This window comes from Diprion similis, chromosome 10 (genome assembly GCF_021155765.1).
Source record: "Diprion similis isolate iyDipSimi1 chromosome 10, iyDipSimi1.1, whole genome shotgun sequence".
Taxonomy (NCBI): Eukaryota; Metazoa; Arthropoda; class Insecta; order Hymenoptera; family Diprionidae; genus Diprion; species Diprion similis.
The window spans coordinates 2901223-2924687 of NC_060114.1; the positions used below are offsets into that span (position 1 = coordinate 2901223).

At 38.1% G+C, this 23465-nt stretch overlaps 1 protein-coding gene across 1 annotated transcript; it reads left to right on the forward strand.

Moving 5' to 3' along the window:
• Window positions 1-17781: 17781 nt before the first annotated feature.
• On the forward strand, window positions 17782-20239 carry LOC124411087 (peptidyl-prolyl cis-trans isomerase NIMA-interacting 4). The gene is made up of 3 exons (XM_046889969.1): window positions 17782-17970; window positions 18209-18328; window positions 19997-20239. Exons 1-3 carry the CDS (start codon window positions 17875-17877, stop codon window positions 20153-20155), a joined length of 375 nt encoding a protein of 124 aa, XP_046745925.1. The 5' UTR covers window positions 17782-17874; the 3' UTR covers window positions 20156-20239.
• Window positions 20240-23465: the final 3226 nt, after the last annotated feature.

Sequence of the window (23465 nt, forward strand, 5' to 3'; positions counted from 1 at the left end):
AGTCAAAAAAATTATTCCAGAACAATTAACGCAGATCCAACCGATTTTACACATCGTACAACGATGCGCATCCATAGCACCGATGCGGTACACTTTTCAGGGGTACTCGTAATCAAGTTTTTTGACCGCGACGACTTGCCCGATTTTTGAGAATTTTTTCTAGGATCGGTTAGGAATGCGCGATTATGCACACCGAACGGAAAGAGGCTCTCCTTCATTTTTCATATTCAAAATGGCGTTTGCGCCAATTTTCGTTATGATATTCGTGATTAGGAGGTCAAAATACATTATTATACCATATTTCAGATCAATCGGCGGTATGTGCTTTTCGGAAGTTTATCCCAACGTAGACCTCTATAGTAGAACCGGACAGAACACCAACCAAAGAGTTTATCAGTAATACAATAAGAAAACCACCGAAAGTAAACTAACTCACAGAATGATTCTGTAGGGCGAAGCAACCGAATAGCTATCTAGAAAATTAACGATGAATAGATTCTTGTGAAATCATTAAATCCTTTAAACCAAAAGCATCCACACTAATTCTGGAGACGAAACATAGCAATGATCAAAGTATCAACTCTTTATAAAGCTCTACAAGATTTCCAAAAAGGTGACCTAAATTGTATACGTGGCAACGCCGTGTATCTAGCAACCAAAAACTAAAGCCAATCTTCGAACGCATATAAGCCGATCTATCTCGACTAAAGAATACTACCACAAAAGGAAACCACACGAAACATATATGTATGCAACCTTATCCTGAAACTTATAACTACCTAAGTTCTAAAGACTATTTGTACAAGCCTAAACCCGTTATGAATAAACAACTAAATGTAATTGCAATAACGTGACTTTAGTACCTGAAGATCGATATTAGATAGAACTGTAATAATATTCCAGAATTAATTATCATTTTACTACGGCAAAATACATAGAATATTAGACTAAAATAATAACTGAGGGTACATGATCTCGTATCACAGCTAACCATTAGGCAAGTAAACTAATCCTTTCTTTTCTATTTAATCCATTATAATATTCTGTAGTATGTACACTAGAATATTCTGGAAGCAAAATTACGCTTATAATAATATAACGCTCCATAGCCTCGAGAACGCCGACACTGTACAAAATCAGAACCAACATTATGGTGTAGGTAAAGCTCACACGAATTCAACACTAGGAAACAGCGATATCGAGCATACGCGCATTATGCGGCCGAAGGCCACCCCACGTAAAGTTGCGGGAGATTCCGAACTCCTTCGGTACTGTTACCAAAGGATTGCCGCCTAAAGCACACATGGGCACATATATCAGCGCGTTGTACCAACACACATATACATAAAGCTCATACCCATGGCATACACTAATCCAAATCCTAAAAGATGAAAACCAACCCAGGTTTAAGTCTTAGAACAACGAGAAGAGCATCGTGGTATGGGGCAAGAGTTGGGAGAACAGTCCAAAGTCTAACTTTACACCCGGCACCAACAAGTCCCATAACACAACATGCCGACCTAGTTGTAATACTTAGAATAAGAGGAAGAAATACGTTGTTGTGGGGCAAGGCTAGAGGAGAAGGATTCATACCCCTACTACTAACGATCTGAATAAATACGAGCATCCAGCGTTCATTCGCTCTCTTGGTTTATATCTCCAGTAGCTACTTGTTTTCGGTAGATCCCCGCAATAAAATCCTCTAGCTCCCCCCAACGACGAATCTCTGCCCGATTCATTACCGAATTTATACCTTTGTGTTAGAACTGTTCATTCCTATCTTGTCTCTCTAATCAGAATATATTCAACTTCAACAAATTCCAATTTCAACTCAGTGTTTATTTAAAAGAATTTCCTTCGATCACATCAATTTCACGGTCCCAAGAAGTTATTCCATAAAAGTTAAGAAAAACTTTATTCTAATAGTTCATAAAAAAATTTCCTTTTTCCTGGTTTTATCCAATTGCGCAAATTTGTCAACGTTGTCCACTTTACTTTAGTGATTAATCGGTATTGGTGTGACGTTGGAGCGGCACTCCACGAAAATTCCCCAAAACTGCCACTAGAGATTATCGCGGATGTTTAGCTAGACTTCACATCAGTAGTTGTGGTCGCCAATATCGATTAATCACTGAAGTGAAATGGACAACTTGATCGAATTCGCGTAATTGGATATTAACGGAGAGTTGGAAATTGTTATAAATTATTAGAATAAAATTTACTTTACCTTTTATGAGATGGCTTTTTCCGGAACTGTTGAATAGGTGTGATGAAGGAACTTGTTTTACATGTACACAGAATTTAGATTTGGAATTGGTTTAAAGTAGAATATATTTTGATTAAACACACAGAATAAGAATGAACAAATTTTAGTAATATAAAATTGGATAATAAATCGGGCAGAGATTCGTCGTTGGAATGCAAATGCTAGAGGATTTTACCGCGAGGATCTACTGAGTAATTGTAGCTACTGGAGATAAAAACCAAGAGAGCGAATGATCGCGGGTGCTCGTATTTATTCAGAGCGGTAGCAATAGGGGTGTGAAATCCTCTCCTCGAGCATTGCCCCACAACAACGCATTTCTTCCCCTTATTCTAAGAATTAAAACTAGGCTGATATGCTATGCTATGGGATTTATTGGTGTTGGGTGCAAAGTTGGACTTTGGACTGTGCCCCCAACTCCTTGCTCCATACCCCCTCTCTAAGATTGGAAACTAGAGTGGTATTCATTTTTTAAGATTTGAATTAGTGTATGTTATGGGTATGAGTTTCATGTATATGTGTGTTGGTGCAACGCGCTAGTGTATTCGTCGATAGGCGCGCGGTCCCTTGGTAGTTGTACTGAAGGAGTAGGGGGTCTAACACAACTTTATGAGGTGGCCTTCGGCCGCGTAACGCGCGTATGCTCGAGATCGCCGCTTCCTAGGGTTGAATCCGTGTGAGCTTTACCTACATCATTATGTTGGTTTTGATTTTATACAATGTCGGCGTTCCCGAGCGTACGGGGCGTTATATTACAAGCGTACTTTTACTTCTAGAATGTTCTAGTGTGCTAGGGAATATAATGAAGGGTTATATAGAAGATAATTGATTAATTTGCTTGCTTAATGTTTTAGCTGCGATACAAGAGCGTTTTCTAATATAATATTTGATATATTTTATAGAAGATAATTAATCCTGGAACACTATTATACTTCGTCTTCAAAAATAATGTGGATGTTTTGATTTTGATGATTTAATAATAGTCTATTCATTATTATTTTCCTGAGTTCCTTTTGATTGCCTCGCCCTACATAATCATCCCGTGAGTTAGCTTACCTTTGGTGATTTTGTTATTATGTTACTGATACACTCTCCAGGTGGCGTTCTGTACGGTTTTGCAATAGAGGTCTACGTTACCTCCAAAGTTTGGGCGCGTTGCCTACAATACGGCGTTTTGGAAGGGAATGTTGAATAATTTGTATTTACGTATTTGGAGGTATCGCAGTCCCTGGCCTTTACAGGTTATTTCTCTAATGTTATTAATTTTATATTATATTGATTATATATCTTCATGTTATAGTCTTATCTATCTCGTGGGCTGTAGGCTGTAGCGTAGGTTGCCTATAATGTGGCTGTAAACTCCGTGTTTGCAACTAGGTATTGTATAATATTTCGATATAATGGTGTTAGTAAATTGTGATAATAAACTAATAATATCATAGTCTCCTGTAATGTCAGGATCCTGTAATACGGTTTCTGGACTCTTGATTAATGATAATTGTTGTTATACCTCATCTAGGGGCTTTCAGATGGTTAAGCAGTTTCCTTGAATGACTTTCTTACAGAGTTCTCACATTTAGAGTTTTGGTTAGTTGGTAACTAATGTTAGGGAATAATCATAAGCAATAAATCATACGGACGTTCCGGTCGGATGTTACATTGGCGACCCACAAATACTGATGTAAAGTCTAGCTGAACTTTTGCGATAATTTCTAGTACCAAACTTGGGGAATTTTCGTGGAATGCCGAACGACGTCACACTACCTTCAGTAGCGTATGCTCCACGGGGGTGACACTTTCCCATACCGCTTATGTTAAACAAGTGACCCCCTTACTGTCGCCTACCGCTACGCAGCGCTGGGGGTATTGTGCCCGGCCGGCCCAGCCCCTGGCACGGCTACGACCGTTCCGACATAAAATGAAAGGTGGCGACATAACCTCGTACGGCCAAACAGGTGAAACGGTTCGGCGCCGAGGTTATGTCGCATCGCCACCTTCTAAATTTTTCCGACGTAACTACGCTCAACAGCCGGGCGGGCCGGGCACAATACCCCCAGCGCTGCGTAGCGGACGGCGACACTAAGAGACCCACTCAAACTGGAAAATGTCACCGGCGTGGTATGCTCTAAGCTTTAGCCCTTAGAGCATGTAGTACATGGAGGGAGTGTAACATCCGACCGCCCCACCACAATTTTTTCCTTTCTATTCCATAAACTAACCAACCACGCCTAACTTCAGTACAAGAATCTTGCAACAAACCTAAAAGTTACTAGATATTACCTAGTTACATTCATCTAACTACCTCTTATTAAGGCCCCGCTGACCTGGCATGTCATATATATATATTTCGTGACGTCAGAAGCGGGGAAATTGGGTGAAAAAGCCTATACGAATCCTGCGATAACGAGAGTATGAATCTTATTTGGAAATATTTTAAATCGTAGCTTGAATAATAGTGTACGTGTGAATCTCAGTCACTGCTCAGGCAAATCGCCGATAATGTTTATAATAAAGAATGATGAAGTGAATAAAATCACGCGACAACAAACATGGCCGATCGGAGCTACCGCATGTTGAATATTCACTGATTGCACTGTTCCACAATTTCTTTCACCCTCGCCAGGGAGATTCACACGTACAAAAGCACACACGTTATCCGGGAAAACTTATACTATCAGTTATTTTTTTGTAAACATGGCTCGATTCATATACGCGTTTTTCATGTGACAGCAGCCCGTTTATGGTCCACAAGAAGTATGTTTCGATCTGTAACTGACATCATTGGTTGGATCTAACAGAACAAGCCAATGAAATCAGCGGCCTTAGTTCACCGTTCAACGTTCAGAGGCGCTGCACGTATTTATGACGTCACGATTTGATATTTTCAAGTCAGGTCAGCGGCACCTTAATTGAAGGGATATACTTACCTCAAAGGTCGCGAGATCCTTTTACAGAACTTCAGTAATACTACAGCTATCATTTAAACCGTTAAAAGTGTTATTTAGCATTAATCAAGCCTACAAAAAACCCCTAGAGTAAAACTACCAGGAGAGCAAAGACTAAACGCCGTATTATAGGCAGGCATGTCTTCCACGGAGTAGTTCCGTTCGTGGAGGTACGGTGATTTTATTGGTGCAAACCAAAACTTTTACTGGTTCATCTACTAAAATTAGCCGCATTGTACTTATTATATGTCTCCAGGGGAGTTGAAATATTCCCTCCCTAGTTTCAGAAATATAAACGGTAGTTATTTCGAATTGCGATAAGAGAATTTTTAATTCCCGAATTGCTGAAATTAATTGATTATTAATATCTTTTTCGTCTGAGAGTATTATCACGAATTGTCTCCTTGATTTCCGTTTGCGGAACCATGTTTGTCCTTTTTCGATTTTGGTGTTTCCGAGACTTATTGCTCTGTTATAATCAGCAAGCATTTTTCCTCCGGTGTCTATAGCTTCTCCGTTTTCGTTCGCAAACCAAATTATTGCTCCCTTTTTAGTTATTATGTTATCGCGAATTGCTATTATACTAGATCGCGTCAAGATATTTTTGGTAACCGTTGGTTTAGGTTTCGTAGTTTCGTTCTCCCTTGTATCGTCAGTTGAGTGTTTGTCAGTCGGCTTAATAGTTTCCACTTCACTTGGTTCTGATTTCGTCATCTCGGTCTTACATTGGGTGTCCTCGCGGTATACATTAGGAGTTTCGATGGTTTCTGTTTCGCCATGCTTTTCTTCCTCCTCAAGTCTTTCTTCTAAAATTTCTAACTGTTCGTATTCTTCCTCGCTTTCCGTTTCCTTTTCGTCTGATTCTTCCGGCTTGTTTTTGCAAGGTTCCGGGGCTTTATTTTCGCTGTGATCCTCACTGTCTTCTAATCTTTCTTGTAACATTTCTAACTGTTCGTATTCTTCATCGCTTTCTGATCCTAGTTCCTCTAAATGCTTGGAAATTGGGGAGCTAATAATTGATTGGGAATTTTTTATGCGGGTTTTCGGTTCGCCGTGTATATTTGCGCGTGTGGTCATGGTTAAGGGCTTTATGTCGTCACTGTCATTTGAATCTCGATCGTCTGTGTTTATAGTAAAGGTACTTGAAGTGACGGGGTTTCTCGACAGAGCGTCTGCGTTGAGGTTGGTCTTGCCTGCCTTATACACTGTGGTGTATTCATATTCAGCTAGCTTTATTTTCCATCGTAGCAAACGTGAGGTCGGGTCTCTTACGGAATGCAGCCAAATTAAGGGTTTATGGTCAGTGACTAACGTAAACTTCCGCCCGTACAAGTATGAACGAAAGTATTGAACGCTGTACACTATAGCCAGTAACTCTTTCTCTATTGTCGAGTAATTCAGCTCTGCTCCATTCAGAACTCTAGAAACATATGAAATTGGTAGGTCTCGTCCGATTTCTCCTTGACTGAGTATGCCTCCGATAGCGAAGTAAGAAGCGTCTGTTGTTACCACAAATGGACGCGTAAAATCGGGATATTGTAGTATAGGTTGTTTGCATAAAAGGGTTTTCAATTTTTCAAAAGCTTGTTCTTGCTCAGCTGACCACAGGAAAATTGAATCTTTCTTTAATAGGTTCGAGAGAGGTTTAGCTATTTTTAAAAAATCCTTGATAAAACGGCGGTAATATCCGGCTAATCCCAGGAATTGTTTGATATTCTTCTGATTTTTAGGTCTCGGAAATAATTCGACTGCTTCTAATTTTTTGGGGTCCGGTCGCACACCATCTTCTCCTATGATGTGCCCGAGGTATCCGACTTCTCTTTTCAAAAATTCACATTTATCCGGTTGGAGTTTTAAATTCGCTTGTCTCAATCTAGTGGCTAATTTTTGAAATTTTTCCTCATGTTCTTCTAAAGACTCTGCGTATAATACTATATCGTCAAGATACACAAACATTTCGATCCCTTGTAAGCCTGTCAACACTTGGTCCATCAGTCGTTGAAACGTTGCCGGCGCATTCTTTAAACCGAAAGGCATTCTATGAAATTCGTAGTGTCCGTAGGGCGTTGTAAACGCTGTTTTTCCTTTATCGTTCTCGTCCATTTGGATTTGGTGAAAACCGGAAGCTAAATCAAATACGGAAAAATATTTTGCTCCGCCAAGCTGGTCCAAAATATCCGTGATATTGGGTAGCGGATAAGCATCGCCTAAAGTTTTTTCGTTTAATGATCTGTAGTCTATTACCATACGCCATCGTTTGTTTCCCTTAGAATCTGCTTTCTTCGGAACTATCCACAGTGGAGAATTGTATGGTGATGCTGATGGTGGAATAATGTCGGAGTCTAGTAATTCTCCCACTTGCCGTTGAATTTCCTCTTTATGTATTGGTGGGTAACGATATTGTTTAGTATTAATCGGTAAATCATCTGTAGTAATTATTTTATGTTTCACGACATTAGTGCTTCCTAAAGGATCTCCCGGTATATGAAATATATCTGTGTTTCTGTGTATAAGATTCTCTACACTCCACTTCTCTTCAGCGTTTAAGTGGTCCAGGCGTAAAAGTGATTCTAAAGTTTCTGCTTTGCTTGGTTCGTTGACAACGAGAATGTTTTTCTTGCTTAAATTGATCTCACTATAGTTTTCTTCAGGATTGGTTGATTTATGATTTTTATCTATTGTTCGTATCTTAGTATCATCATTTGCATAATCTCGCAAAATTCTTCTTTCTTCGATCAGATTTTCATTTATGTCGTTGATGTCTCGTGGTTGTGGTATCGTTGCCGAATCGTGGTATATCGTGTAGATTTCCTGGTGCTGGATACGCTCTTTTGATTTCTTTCGTTTCTTATAATTCTTCATTTCGCCTGACGTTTGGGCCTTCTGAGTTTTCGGTATTCCATAAATTTCATCTTTCTCGTTTTCCAGTATTTTAGCGCTTATTTCGTTTGTGGTTTCCATGTCAGGGATTTCCTCATCTCCCGTCGATTCGTTAAAATTGGCGAATCCGTAACTTGTTGACGGTTCACACAGATTAATTTTAAGTGGTTCATTCTTCGTAGATGAGTTTTTATTATAAGACTTACCTTTACAATTTGTAGGTTTTGTGGATTCTTTCTCCGTAGATTCATTTTTATCATAAAATTCACTTTCATTATTCATCATAGATTCAATTTCCATAACTTTGTAAGCTTCATTTTTATTATTCGTCGTAGATTCATTTTTCATAACTTCATAAGATTTATTTTTCATAGATTTATAAGCCTCATTTTGCATGGTTTCATTTTTCTTAGGTTTACAGGATTCGTTTTCCTTTATCGTAGTATTCTTCGTAGAATTATTTAATTCATTTTCATTTATAGTAATATTCTTCATAGATTCATTTGATTCATTTTCATTATTTAATTCATTTTTATTTATAGTAATATACTTCATAGATTCCTTTGATTCATTTTCATCATTTAATTCGTTTCCATTTATCTTAGTATTCTTCATAAGTTTAATTGATTCATTCGATTCATTATTTGTAGGTTTATAATCGTCGTTTAATTCTGCTTTATTTGCTTTTATTTCCATGAATTCCTTATCATCATCTATCTCTTCCAATTCAAGCGGCGGGATTCTCAAATTCACTTCTGAGTTTGAGGCATTAATTGCGTAGAGGTATGCCTTATTGTTACGGTTTGCAACGATTGCGTTCCCTATATAGATGTTGGGTCCTACGTCTAGCAGGGGTATATATCCTTCAGTCAAATCAGTCTCTACGAGATTAACACAGATGCCAAGCCGTGTTCTCGGTGGGATTACGATTACCTTGCCTGAATCTACAATATTTCCTACGTCCTGAGGGGATTCGGAATTTTTTGTTTTTAATCCAGGTTTAGTATGTCCTACACAAATGTGAGATTCTGCATCTAGGAGCGGCAAAACTTCGTTGTGTGCAACGGTCTCCTTAATTCTGTGGCAGGTGCCAATCTGCTCATCAGGTGGAGTCGTATTTTCCTGCTGATTTGAAAATGGTATACGCGTGTTACCGAACTCTAAGGTGCTTTCATCGTAATTAATTTTTGCCCGATTCTCATGGAAAAATTGAGAACCTATTATTCCGTATCGCGGAATTGGTAGATTTTCTGGGATAACGTGAAAAGAGGTTTGAGTTCCTTCTATACCTATGGGTACTTCTCCCATTGTTGTAACGTGAGCGGGAGCTATTCCGCTAAGATTATACGTTTTACGTTGGTTTATTTCTATTTCTGGTCTTATGCAACGGTTTTTTATCAAATTCAAGTCGGAACCTGTGTCTAACATAAAAGTACTAGGATTTTCTAATTCTTCTGCTTCAATTTCTACAACGGGAATTTTCGCGGAGTTTCGACTTCGTGTTGAGTTTACATATTTTATTTCATCTTCCTGATCGTCGTCTTCTTCTGGGAAAGGGGCTTCTGTATCGATTTCGTAGTTTATTGAATTTGTTCGTTTTCTGTCTGCGAATCTTGTGCGAATTTCACGGCGCGGTTGGACCTTTTGGTAGCCTCCGAATTCGCGCCCGTATTCGGCAGGCCTTGTCCGTTTCCCGAAAACGAGGGACGGTTTTCTTGTAATGCCTGGTTGCGTTTATCGTTTCTCTGTTTTAGACGACATTCGCCGATCGAATGCCCGTAATTCGTGCAATAACGACAATATTCACGCGGCGTAATTTGATTTCCGAAATATTGGTTCGTATCGTTTATTGGATAATCGTTTCGCGGGTTATAACCCATCTTTCTTCCTGCCTGATTGCGATCGTATTGTTCACGAGATACATTGGAATTTCGATTTCTTGAATACTGATTGTTTGAGGTTCGCTCTGGATTTTGGTTTTGGGGGTAAGAATTTGCGCGTTGTTGGTAATTGCCCTGGTAATTTGGTTGATTAGGGAACCTTGGTCTCGGATTATAATTAGATTCATTTGATAAATTCGCGGGTCCACGCTGTTGATTTGAATATTGGTAATTATTTCGCGCTGGGTGATTCGTTCGATAACCTTGTTGATTTGGATATCCCGATCTTGGGTCATAGTTATTCCGCGGCGGACGAGTATATGGTTCGTTTGGATAATTAGGATGATTTTCGTAGCCCTTTGCCATTCCTTGAAGGTAAAGTACTTGGCTGGGGTCCGGACGATGATTATAATAGCTTGTATTGCAATTGCATTGACAGTCATATTTGTCGTGGTCTTCGGCTCCACAGATGGCGCAAGTTTGGAATTGCAATTGAGTATAATTAACCCTTGCTTGCCGAATTTCAGTGAGTTTTTCTCCGCGCCTGAGCTGTAATTTTATTGCTTCTTGTTTTTCGATTTTCCGCGCGCTATCGACCAACTCTTTGAATGTACCCGGTATCTGCGAGATTTTTCCGTCGATCTCAGGCTTAAGCCCGCGCAAGAAAGCAGCTTTGCCGTCTGCCTCTGTGCTACGCTTAAAAGCTTCGAGATTTTCCTCTCGTTGCTCCTGTATGAAGGCCTGTACTATGTTATCTATGGCTTCGCGGACCCGAGATCCGTACGTTATCACATCTTCATTTTCCCGTTGAAATGTTTTTCCTAACTCTCCTTGGCATAAGTTTACTGATTTCGCGGGACCGTAAAGTTCATTTATTCTAGATACTAACTCGTCGATTGTGTCAAAACGTTCGTTCTCGATCACGCGTCTCGCGCCTCCCTGTATTCTGTTCCTAACTATCCGTGCAAGACTTGGTTCTACCTGCGGCGGAACCATTTCACGAGCATCTTTGCAACCTTGTACAAAGCTACGAACTTGTGATGGACTTCCGTCGAATGTGGCGACTGCTTGTAATGCGTCTTTGATAGAAATGTAGTTGTAAGGTATTGCAGACGGGTTAGGCCCATTTGTTCCAGTTTCGTTCGTCATTTTAGATTTTTGAGGTATTTCAGTATAAGTTTCGGATTGACTCCCTGGATCAGGCGATCGATCAAGTGCTTTATTTGATATTCTCGTTTCTTCCGAGCTTTCCGCAGAAACTTTATTCTCTGAGTCAAAATTTTTACCGGAGATTTAAGACTGATCGGGGTTTAGACTTAGTCCTCCCGACGTGGTTTTTCCTTCTAAATTTTCCAATTGACCCTCGAATAGTTGGGTTCCCTGAGTGCTGACTCGCGATCTTAGTACTCGAGCGCTCGGGGGTGGGGAGTGAACTACGGCTGGACGATTTTTAACGACCGGCGGATCTTCCTTTCCCATGTATGATTACGCGGTTGAAGTTCGATATCTCAAGAATTTAAAAAAACGCGAGAAAGGAGCCGGATGTTGAGATGGGGGAGAAATCGAAATGGGTGTTAATTCCCACAGCGGACTTTCCTCGGAAAGAGGGGTCACGGGATTGGAAATCGCGACCTCTCGTAGGATTTTCCTTATTTCCTCGATTTCTATGGTGTTTCCCGGTGCGAATTCAGATTTCGGTTTCACCTCCTTATTAATGGCGCTTGCTTTAACTAGGTTATTATTTATTACGCGGCTGGCACCGGAGGTTGATTTAGTCGACGCTTTTTCGGATCCTGAGGGGAAGGGGGTCCAAATTGGTGGTAGTTTATAAGGGAATTGCACGGAAATTTCTTGGAGCGCTCTTCTTATTTCTGCGTCCTCTGAGCTAATCGTCGATGGTCGAGTGGGCTCAGCGAAATGTATGGATTTGATGCTCTCTTTATATCGTTTAACTTCTTCTTTGTTTCTCATTGTGTGATTTGAATTTTGTGGTTTATTAGGATTTAAATATAATTTTTCCACGTAATCTGGTATTCGGTTATTTGGGTCGGTTGAAGTAACTGTCCGTGCGTTTTTAATGAGTGTCTTTTCTGTCGTGCGTTTTCCTCCTCTTTTATTGTTGGTTCGTCTAGGCATGTAGTCTTGGGCGGAAGCTGTTATTTGGGGGGGGGGGGGGGGGGGGGGGGGATTTAGGAACAAGAGGAATCTTTAATTGCAGCGTCGCTACCACATGCAGCGTCAGAAGAAATTAGCAATTCTTGTAATATTTCAGTAGGCGCAATGCTAAAGAAATATCTTGGATAATGTTGAGGAAGGAAGGAGAATCTCTAATTGCAGCGTCGCTACCATATGCAGCGTCAGAAGAAATTAGCAATTCTTGTAATATTTCAGTAGGCGCAATGCTAAAGAAATATCTTGGATAATGTTGGGGAAGGAAGAAGAATTTCTAATTGCAGCGTCGCTACCATATGCAGCGTCAGAAGAAATTAGCAATTCTTGTAATATTTCAGTAGGCGCAATGCTAAAGAAATATGTTTTGTGACATAGGGGGGAAGGTTCGTGGGATTCAGTCTCTTGTCTAATCAGTCGATTGAATAGGTTTCTTATTGGTTTCGCGATTTATTTTGCTGGCAATCGTTTGTTAAACGTGACAAAAGGTTATTCGCGTTGGTTAGCGCGTGGTCTTCTCGGTTTTGAGAGTATTTATTCATTCATATTTTAGAAGCAGAAGTCGTTATTCATCGTTGCGTGTTTGAGAATTTTTAATGTTTAGAACGTTGGGAATTCATTTAATAAATTTACGCGATTCATTTGTGCTGCCCATCGGTCGTTAAACGCGTCACAAAAAGTTATTCGCGTTATTTCACGTTTGGCTTTCCCGGCCGATGCACCAAAAAATTTTATGTGACGTCCTAACGGTCAATTCCGGACAAATTTAGAATTAGATTCGAAATTGAGTCGCGAGAAATGAACTGGGACGTACAATCAGTAGTTGTGGGTCTCCAATACCGACTAATCACTAAAGTGAAATAGGTAACATCAATAAATTCGCGTAATGGGGGCTTTGGATGATTTGAAAGGAATTCGAAATAATAGAATATTAAGTCAACTTACCCTTGTTGTTTGCGCTTGGTGGTACAGGACAACAGGTAGCTTCGTGGAGCGGCGAAGGACCAGGTAGTTGGAGGTGTTTTAATTAAATTGAATGATTTTGATTTTTAATTGCACTTAAATGTTTATTAGTTTACGTTACGGTTACAAATACACAGGATAAGGCTCTCAGGTGGGGCAACAAAGTATCAATTACAAAGTTAAAATACTGCTCTGAGGCAGAGTGACAAAGTGACGGTTACAACTTATTAAAATTAATGCTCTCCGAGTTCAATCTGCACCCGTTTATATAGAGCAAAATCTCCTATGCTCCTGTACAATTTTTGGGTGACAGATTTATTACATTGAGTCACCAGTGAATATTTAGGGGGTAGCTGGACTGTGATTGGTTCCGATCAAGGTGACCTAATTAACGTCTTGGTCGTTACTTCATATGGTTTGCTTTGCGTAGCCCGGCTAGCTTCTAGCTGGCTACCAAAGCTTTCTTTGTTCGGTTTTATAATATTTAATAATTTGAATTTTGGGTGTTATTCGCGGGTGGCTTCATGTAAGGACTCAGAAATGTCTTTTAATATTAGGTAAACAATAGCTGTGTGGTTTATTATTGAATTAGAATAATTGCGTAAAAGGAACGCACAGGTGTGCAAGGTTGAACAGGTGTCTGGGGGTATGTTGCGTTTAACGTTTGCGGGGTTGCTTCACCTCCAGGGTTTATTCATAATGTTTAATATTTAATATTGAAAGAAAGTAATATCGGCCGATAGGCTTTTTCATCTATGATTGAATATATCCCTCAAGGCTCTGCAATGTTGCCAGTGTAGCGCACTGATTCTGAGAATTTGAGTTGCGTCACCTAGCCTTAGGTTGACGGTGGTGCGACATGGTATGAACTAGATTCGCCCGTAGTACAAGCTTGTAATATTATTTGGAATCAAAATTGTTTTGTTAACTTAGATTTGGCTTGTAGTATTTCTTTGATACGGGAATAAGCGTAGTAATTCCCCAGATACTTAGGTTTGTAAGAATAGTGGATTAATAGTAACAATTCAAATGTAATTGTAATTTAGATTAATAGTAACAATTCAAATATAATAATATTAGTAATAACGCAAGTAATATAATAATTTGGTCATTTAAGAAGAATGTTTTAGTTTAGATATTTTGAGATATTGAGATATATATATATATTGATAAAATTGAGTATTCTGATAATATAGAAGAGGCAGGTATATATGCATGTATTTATACGTGTATGCAAGCATTAGGTATAAGTATAGATGCAAGCGCAGTATTGTCGGGGATATATGTTGGTTGTGTCTATGGTATCATTACCGACGGAACTACTCCGTGTAAGACATGCCTGCCTATAATACGGCGTTTAGTCTTTGCTCTCTTGGTAGTTTTACTCCAGGGGTTTTTTGTAGGCTTGATTAATGCTAAATAACACTTTTAACGGTTTAAATGATAGCTGTAGTATTACTGAAGTTCTGTAAAAGGATCTCGCGACCTTTGAGGTAAGTATATCCCTTCAATTAATAAAAGGTAGTTAGATGAATGTAACTAGGTAATATCTAGTAACTTTTAGGTTTGTTGCAAGATTCTTGTACTGAAGTTAGGCGTGGTTGGTTAGTTTATGGAATAGAAAGGAAAAAATTGTGGTGGGGCGGTCGGATGTTACAGGAGCTAATCCTATGCCGTACCATCGGCGGCGAGTATCCAAAGGATTGATATTGTAGCATCGGTACCTTTTTCTCTCTCTCTCACAAAATATGAGTGGTCGATTCAAAATGGTCACGAGACTACGTCAGAGCTGTACGAAGCGATGCGGTGAGGGGGCAGATTGCAGTGCCCACGTAGTGCTTGACATGCTTAAGTAGTTCGAACTGTGCAGTGATAAAATAATATGAACAATAGAAAGTGACGAATCAAATGGTTCGAGCGTCAATTTTCACAAGTCATATTAGAAATTGTATGGGTTAGGTTACTGTTTGCATTTCCTTTGGAATGAGGATCTCACTTATGTTTGATATTACAGGGATTACCTGCAGCGATGCACGAAATACATTCTTTTCAATCGTGAATAAGTATTACATAATATAAGCGCTAACTAGTAATTCATTATTCATGTGTATTCTTAATTATCGTTGATACTAAGTTTTGTTTATATCCAAGTACTGATAATATAATTATTCTAGGTACTTAATCATAGTCAAGATAAGTGAAGTAAGGTACTAAGTTGAGTGCACAGCTTAATAAACTAGAGTCAAAATGCCATTGCATGAATAAAACTATAATTTTTTTTTATTTCTCCAAACCGAAAATCCCAAAAATTCTATCGAAACAACAAATTCGTAGAACAAGTTTTCTTTTACACAAAAATCATCCTTTCTTGTTAAAATAGTCATGAATTCTTGAGTTTATATGAAATATATGTTATTATATATTATGTATTATATTAAAATATATATAACATATTGTATGCGATGTATAATAATAATTATATACGTAATTACAGTACATGAAATATAATTCAATGAAGGCAACATACACTCTTCAAAATGTCGTACAAAATTGTAATTAGGTGCGTATCATTGACGCGGGCACTAAATTTACCACGCTACGCTCCTGGCTTAGAAAGAGAGAGGCACTCACGTTACTTTTTCTCTCTCTGTCCTTTCACTTCACGGCTAGAAGGCTCTCTCTGTGACGTCGGAGCGGCACTCCACTAAAATTCCCCAAAACTGCCACTAGAGATTATCGCAGATGTTTAGCTAGACTTCACATCAGTAGTTGTGGGTCGCCGATATCGATTAATCACTGAAGTGAAATGGACAACTTGATCGAATTCGCGTAATTGGATATTAACGGAGAGTTGAAAATTGTTATAAATTATTAGAATAACATTTACCTTACCTTTTATGAGACGGCTTCTTCCGGAACTGTGATATAGGCGTGATGAAGGAACTTGTTTTAAATGAACACAGAATTTAGATTTGGAATTGGTTTAAAGTAGAATATATTTTGATTAAACACACAGAATAAGAATGAACAAATTTTAATAATATAAAATTGGATAATGAATCGGGCAGAGATTCGTTGTCGGAATGCAAATGCTAGAGGATTTTACCGCGAGGATCTACTGAGTAATTGTAGCTACTGGAGATAAAAACCAAGAGAGCGAATGATCGCTGGGTGCTCGTATTTATTCAGAGCGGTAGCTATAGGGGTGTGAAATCCTCTCCGCGAGCATTGCCCCACACAACGCATTTCTTCCCCTTATTCTAAGAATTAAAACTAGGCTGATATGCTATGCTATGGGATTTATTGGTGTTGGGTGCAAAGTTGGACTTTGGACTGTGCCCCCAACTCTTTGCTCCATACCCCCTCTCTAAGATTGGAAACTAGAGTGGTATTCGTTTTTTAGGATTTGAATTAGTGTACGTTATGGGTATGAGTTTCATGTATATGTGTGTTGGTGTAACGCGCTAGTGTATTCGTCGATAGGCGCGCGGTCCCTTGGTAGTTGTACTGAAGGAGTAGGGGGTCTAACACAACTTTATGAGGTGGCCTTCGGCCGCGTAACGCGCGTATGCTCGAGATCGCCGCTTCCTAGGGTTGAATCCGTGTGAGCTTTACTTACATCATTATGTTGGTTTTGATTTTATACAATGTCGGCGTTCCCGAGCGTACGGGGCGTTATATTACAAGCGTACTTTTATTTCTAGAATGTTCTAGTATGCTAGGGAATATAATGAAGGGTTATATAGAAGATAATTGATTAATTTGCTTGCTTAATGTTTAGCTGCGATACAAGAGCGTTCTCTAATATAATATTTGATATATTTTATAGAAGATAATTAATCCTGGAACACTATTATACTTCGTCTTCAAAAATAATGTGGATGTTTTGATTTTGATGATTTAATAATAGTCTATTCATCATTATTTTCCTGAGTTACCTTTTGATTGCCTCGCCCCACAGAATCATCCCGTGAGTTAGTTTACCTTCGGTGATTTTGTTATTATGTTACTGATACACTCTCCAGGTGGCGTTCTGTACGGTTCTGCAATAGAAGGTCTACGTTACCTCCAAAGTTGGGCGCGTTGCCTACAATACGGCGTTTTGGAAGGGAATGTTGAATAATTTGTATTTACGTATTTGGAGGTATCGCAGTCCCTGGCCTTTACAGGTTATTTCTCTAATGTTATTAATTTTATATTATATTGATTATATATCTTCATGTTATAGTCTTATCTATCTCGTGGGCTGTAGGCTGTAGCTTAGGTTGCCTATAATGTGGCTCTAAACTCCGTGTTTGCAACTAGGTATTGTATAATATTTCGATATAATGGTGTTAGTAAATTGTGATAATAAAATAATAATATCATAGTCTCCTGTAATGTGAGGATCTTGTAATATGGTTTCTGGACTCTTGATTAATGATAATGGTTGTTATGCCTCATCTAGGGGCTTTCAGATGGTTAAGCAGTTTCCTTGAATGACTTTCTTACAGAGTTCTCACATTTAGAGTTTTGGTTAGTTGGTAACTAATGTTAGGGAATAATCATAAACAATAAAACATACGGACGTTCCGGTCGGATGTTACACTCTGTGCACTACAACCTCCAAGCTCTAGCCCAGTCCTAGGGAGTTCTTAGCGCCGATAGCTAGTTTCGGAACGCATCCTTGGTGTATCATCAGCTGCGAACAATAATGTATGTTTAGAATTTCTGCTGGAGTGATATACATATATTGTATAAAATTTTTGATCTCTCTGGTGTGTAAATCATTATAATGCCCCCAAAAAAAAATGCTGCTGCTGGAAAATCGAAAGGTGGAAATGAAGGCGACAAGGGAGACAGCAATAAAAAAGGGGGGACCGCAGTTAAAGTGATTATATTATCCAATTCACAATAAACGGCGCACTTTTTTTTATATCACTCTGACATCTAGACTAGCCATTCAATAAATCTCACAATCCCAAATGTTCATTTGCGAAGAGCTACAAGACAAAATAAACGCAACAGTGGATTTGTATAGTGTATCACTGTGTAATTAATTGCAATGTGCATATTTAATACCTATATAAATATCTATGTAATATGTATACCAATGAATATCATCCCAGGTAAGGCACATTCTCTGTGAAAAACAATCCAAGATTCTAGAGGCAATGGAAAAACTCAAGGCTGGTCAAAAATTTAACGAAGTAGCTACTACCTACAGCGAAGACAAAGCACGCTCTGGTGTAAGTATTAAACTCTTTTGACAAACAAATTTAAAGTCTGTTACTATTTTGTAACAATGAATTTTTAGAGAAATACCTCATTTGTTTCACAACATTAGTACTGATGAAATTCAGTATACTGTATAAATAATGCCAAACGTACCACACACAGTTTGCACATTCAACGTGTTCAGTAATTCTGAAATTGCAAAAAATTGATTGTGCGTTAACGTCATTTTATTAATCAGTTCTCTCTTTTAGAAAACCCACTTTTATCCGAAAGAAGTTCTTATCCACCCAAATTATATTAACTATCTATACTAGACGTTTACAATTACATCATGGAAAGTTTCAAATTTATGGTCTGTTACTCAAGGTTTTTCCTTTCTGAACGTTTTATTCAAAGTGTAAAATCTATGCGTCCACTTTCTTATGAATGGAATATGAACTATTAAACAGAAGCTCAATCATTGCCAGGAATTAAATTTAAGGTGTAGTCAAATGTTATCATCTGTCCCTTGACATCCTTTTTATTGTCAGTTTAAATTTCGATTGAGTGTCTGTAAGGTACGCCTTTTCGGTCATGTTTTTGCACCCGTCAAGTCATACTTTTGTAAGTATAAAGTTTAACTTCACAGCCAGAAAACAGAGGCGTATACGTTATGTATACTTGATGAAAAAACATTGTTGGCACCTCGATCGTAAGATTCTCCAACCCTGGAGATTCTGAAAAATACTATTCTGATGTTCTCCCAAAGATAGCTAGCATTTTTCGTACTGCAAAGCCTCAGTAAAAACTAAGTTTTATTTTTCACAATGAGCTCATAGGTTTTCATCACTACTTAGATACAACGATAATCATTATAGTTTTGTTGACAATTCCAAATATATCAGTGATAATCTAATAATTCTTTGCTTGTTACCTTTTTAGGTACTAGATGGCTTTCCACTGTGTTACTTATGCTTCTATTTTGCTACTATTTCTCAATATTACTTTCACTTGCCTCTTTTCCTTAATACCTGCAACTGCGCGCCACTATTTTTATGCTAAGTTATGATTACAATCAATATAATTGAAAAGTTGGGGCAATTAAATTCTGGTCATAATAAGAGTCGTAAATTAATATTATCCAATTGTTAAAAAATTAAAGATAAGACTTGAGGCTATTTACACAACAAAAAGACCAGATTGATTTCAAACTACTGATTATCGCTAAATTTACTATTTACAAGTTGATTTACAAGTAAATAAATTGATGAACTCTTGTTTGAATACCGATTTTTTCACTCCCATGCTTTAAAATTTTTTACTTCTATGGGAAATTCGTATAGTTGTAATACTTTGGTTTATTGATAAAGTAATAGGAACAAATTTAAAGGAGTTTTTCCCTGTACAAAAATTCACAATATGTAATAAACGACAGATTACATTTGACTATAATATTCCATGCAATTGGGATATGAATAAAACAAACCCAGATCGAATCGAATAATTGGTTGTCGATGTATAAATTCCAAAAATTCATTCATATTTACAGTCACCTGCTCATATACCTGTAATGTATACCCTTTCAACAATCCTTGATAGCTGGCTAATTAACAAAAATAAATGATTTCAATTATGTATTTTTAAATTAATGACCAAAAATTTTTTGTAATAAAAGTATATTAATAATCAACTGAATTTAGGGAGATCTGGGCTGGATGACTCGTGGTTCTATGGTTGGGCCATTTCAAGAGGCAGCCTTTGCATTACCAATATCGAGTATTGGTTCACCAGTATACACTGACCCGCCAGTTAAAACGAAATTTGGGTACCACATAATCATGGTTGAAGGAAAAAAATAGCAAGATATGAAATTACTTCGTTGTATACACTCAACTTATAATTTTTATTAATAAAATGATTTCATTTTTTCAATTATGAACGAACTTTGTGGGATCAGTAAGGCTTTGAACCCTTCAACATTACCTGATACCATATATAGTACCTACGCAACATTACCTATAACCATATAGATAGACGTTACTTGATAAAAAAAAACGATTGACTGACTCACAAAATATGACTGCTCTGGCCAGATATCGATGAAACCATTACCAGATATTTAAAAGTGATGAATCTTTTGAAACCCTAGTATCACATCATGTATTTAACTGTAGTATTATTTTATCCAATTGCCACATTTAGTAAGTATTTTGCGTTATCATACATAAAAAATTATCCTATGTGAAACATTTTTCAATTTTAGTGGTCGATGACGTTAGTATGCAAGTGCAGAACGATCTTCTATGAGGGTAGCTGATTCTGCAAATTCGATATTAATCGCTATGACAGTAATTGTACGTGGAAAAAGAGTATTTATGGTAATTGGACATCGAAGACTAGTAAAAGTGGTGAATTATACAGGTGCAACTTTTGAGAAATTATTTGAAGTTAATTTATAGGTTAAAAATTGTCAAAATTAGACCAACAATGGCGAACCCACACCGTGGCTATGACGGGGTGGTAGGCTTCAAGTAAATAATAATGAATTCAAGTGAATGATTTGAATAATGATATACGTAAAAAAATGTAACCCTTTTATTGTAAAACATATTTAGCCCCCAACCCTCATGATGCCAAAATATAGATAGGCTCAGTTAGTGGTTGTTAGTTTCGTGGACATTGATTCATTCCAATGAAACTCAGAGACAGATTGTTAACTTTTGCACACCTGGCCAAAGGCCACCTTTTGCTTTGCAACGTCTTTGCAAAGTATAACATTTGTTTATTTTAATGATTCAGCCATGGTGTTACATCCTGAGAGAAATGTTGCGAGTTGCTTCTGATTCATTGCGTGATTTAGGTTATACTCTTGACTTACGTTTATGCACGTGCGTCAAGTCATTCGAACTTTATTGGCCGACAGTCTGCGCCTTATTAAGCTGTTACGTGCCAGCCGGTATCCACGGGGGCACCCTCTCTGTATCCTACATTACCGATGTGCAGTTACCATAGGAGAGCTTTAGGAGCTCTTACCCGTAGTTCTTAGACTAATACCGACATGCACAATTGTAATCATAAAGTACAATATTCTTATATCGATAGTTCTCTACGCTATATTAACCGTTATTTCATCAGCTAAACTTATATACATATATGGTACTTATATTTTTCTCACATTTGACCGTTATATTTTTCAACATTAGCTTTCAAATAAATCCCTTAATTTACGATCGCAGCTGCAATGCTTCAAAGTAATAAACACTTGCAATAATTCAGGGCAATAAACACTTGCAATAACTCAAAGTAATAAACACCTGCAATAATTCAAGTCAATAATCACTTGCAATTATCACTCAATAAAGATAGTCGAGTAGACTAAACAGAGGAAACGTGGGAAGAGAAATCATGAATAGCTCTCAGATAAAGAAGCCTTATTCTCAGAATTAGGAATAGCGCCCTTATTTAATGATCACGCGGCCAATTAGCGTATCGCCGCTTGCTTTCTAAACCAACCACCGCACGCTAATTCCCCGCCAAGATCCTACGCACTAACCAGAAACTTTACCCCCATACTAATTAATATCCTCATCCAATCATCCTAGACCCGCGAGAAACTGTAACCCTTTCGAACTCCTCCTACTTTTTCCACCTCTTTTCTCAACCCTAATTCAAATTAGATCAGAATAAATCCAGACATCAAAGAGAAAAGTTTTAGACATCATAGAAAACAGAACAACCTTAGAACAGAGTTTAATCCAGAAATCATAGAAAAGTTTAGACTCAGTGAATAAAGTCACTCAGAACCTCGAAGATTTAATAACAGTTGTGATTGTGATAAGCAAAACACCAAATTATGAACCATCGTAAATTCGACAACTGAGAAGTTGACGGAGATTGTTGATTATTAATAAATATTTATTCTAAATTAAAGTGTTGTGTGAAGAGAATTATTTCAATCACGCATAGTGATGGTTGGCACGAGCCTAATTGCCTTACAAACTCTCAGAATTAATTGAGCCGAACGAGAAGAGCTGAGGAGCTGATCAGCAGATTTTCGAACATCAACTACGTAAGTCAAGAGATTAACCAAAATTACGCAGTGAATCATGGCGTTCCTCTCAGAACGTAACAAATCAGCCGACGCAATACCAATCGCGACTGTCAGAAAATGTTCCTATGCGACCACAGCTAACGGTGGGCTCCTAGGGACATTTTCTGACTTTCGCGATTGACATCCTTAAAGCGCCACTGAACTGACTTGAAAATATCAAATCGTGACGTCATAAGTACGTGCAGCGCGTCTGAATATTAAACGGTGAAATAACACCTGATGACCTGGTGAAATAACGCTGATTTCATTGGCTTGTTCTGTTAGATCCAACCAATGATATCAGATACAGATCGAGACATACTTCTTGTGGGCCATGAACGGGCTGCTGTCACATGAAAATCGCCGTTACGAATCGTGCCATATTTACAAAAACATAACTGATAGTATAAGTTTTCCCGAATGAAGTGAGTGCTTTTGTACGTGGCTAACTGTCTGGCGAGAGTGAAAGAAATTGTGAAACAGTGCAATCAGTGAATATTCAACATGCGGTAACTCCGATCGGCTATGTTTGTTGTGGCGTGATTTTATTCACTTCATTATTCTTTATTATAAACATTATCAGCGATTTGCATGACCAGTGACTCAGTTAGCCACGTACACTTTTATTCAAGCTTCAATTTAAAAATTTTCCGAGTAAGATTCGTGCTTCCGTTCTCACAGGATTCGTAATGGCGTTTCACCCAATTACCTCGCTTCTGACGGCTATAAATATATATATGACATGCCAGGTCAGCGGCGCCTTAATTGTAACCTTAAGTACCAACTAACCAAACTCCAAATGTGATAATTCTGTAAGTAAGTCATCCAAGGAAACTGCCTAACCATCCGAATATCCCTAGACGAGGTATAACTACAAATATCATTAACCAAGAGTCTAGAAACCATATCACAGGATCCTGACATTATAGGAGACTATGATATTATTATTTTATTATTACATATTACTAACACTAATATATTTAAATACTGTACAACACTTAGTTGTAAACGCGGAGTTTAAGAGCCACATTATAGGCAATCTACGCCACACCCTGTAGCTGGGGAGATAGATAAGACTG

Excerpts from the sequence above, each read along its gene's own strand:
- LOC124411087 (XM_046889969.1), top strand. The coding sequence starts at position 17,875 with ATGCCCCCAAAAAAAAATGCTGCTGCTGGAAAATCGAAAGGTGGAAAT. Across the intron at positions 17,971-18,208 it reads AAGGGGGGACCGCAGTTAAA|GTAAGGCACATTCTCTGTGA; the intron begins GTGATTATATTA and ends ATATCATCCCAG. Across the intron at positions 18,329-19,996 it reads AAGACAAAGCACGCTCTGGT|GGAGATCTGGGCTGGATGAC; the intron begins GTAAGTATTAAA and ends AACTGAATTTAG.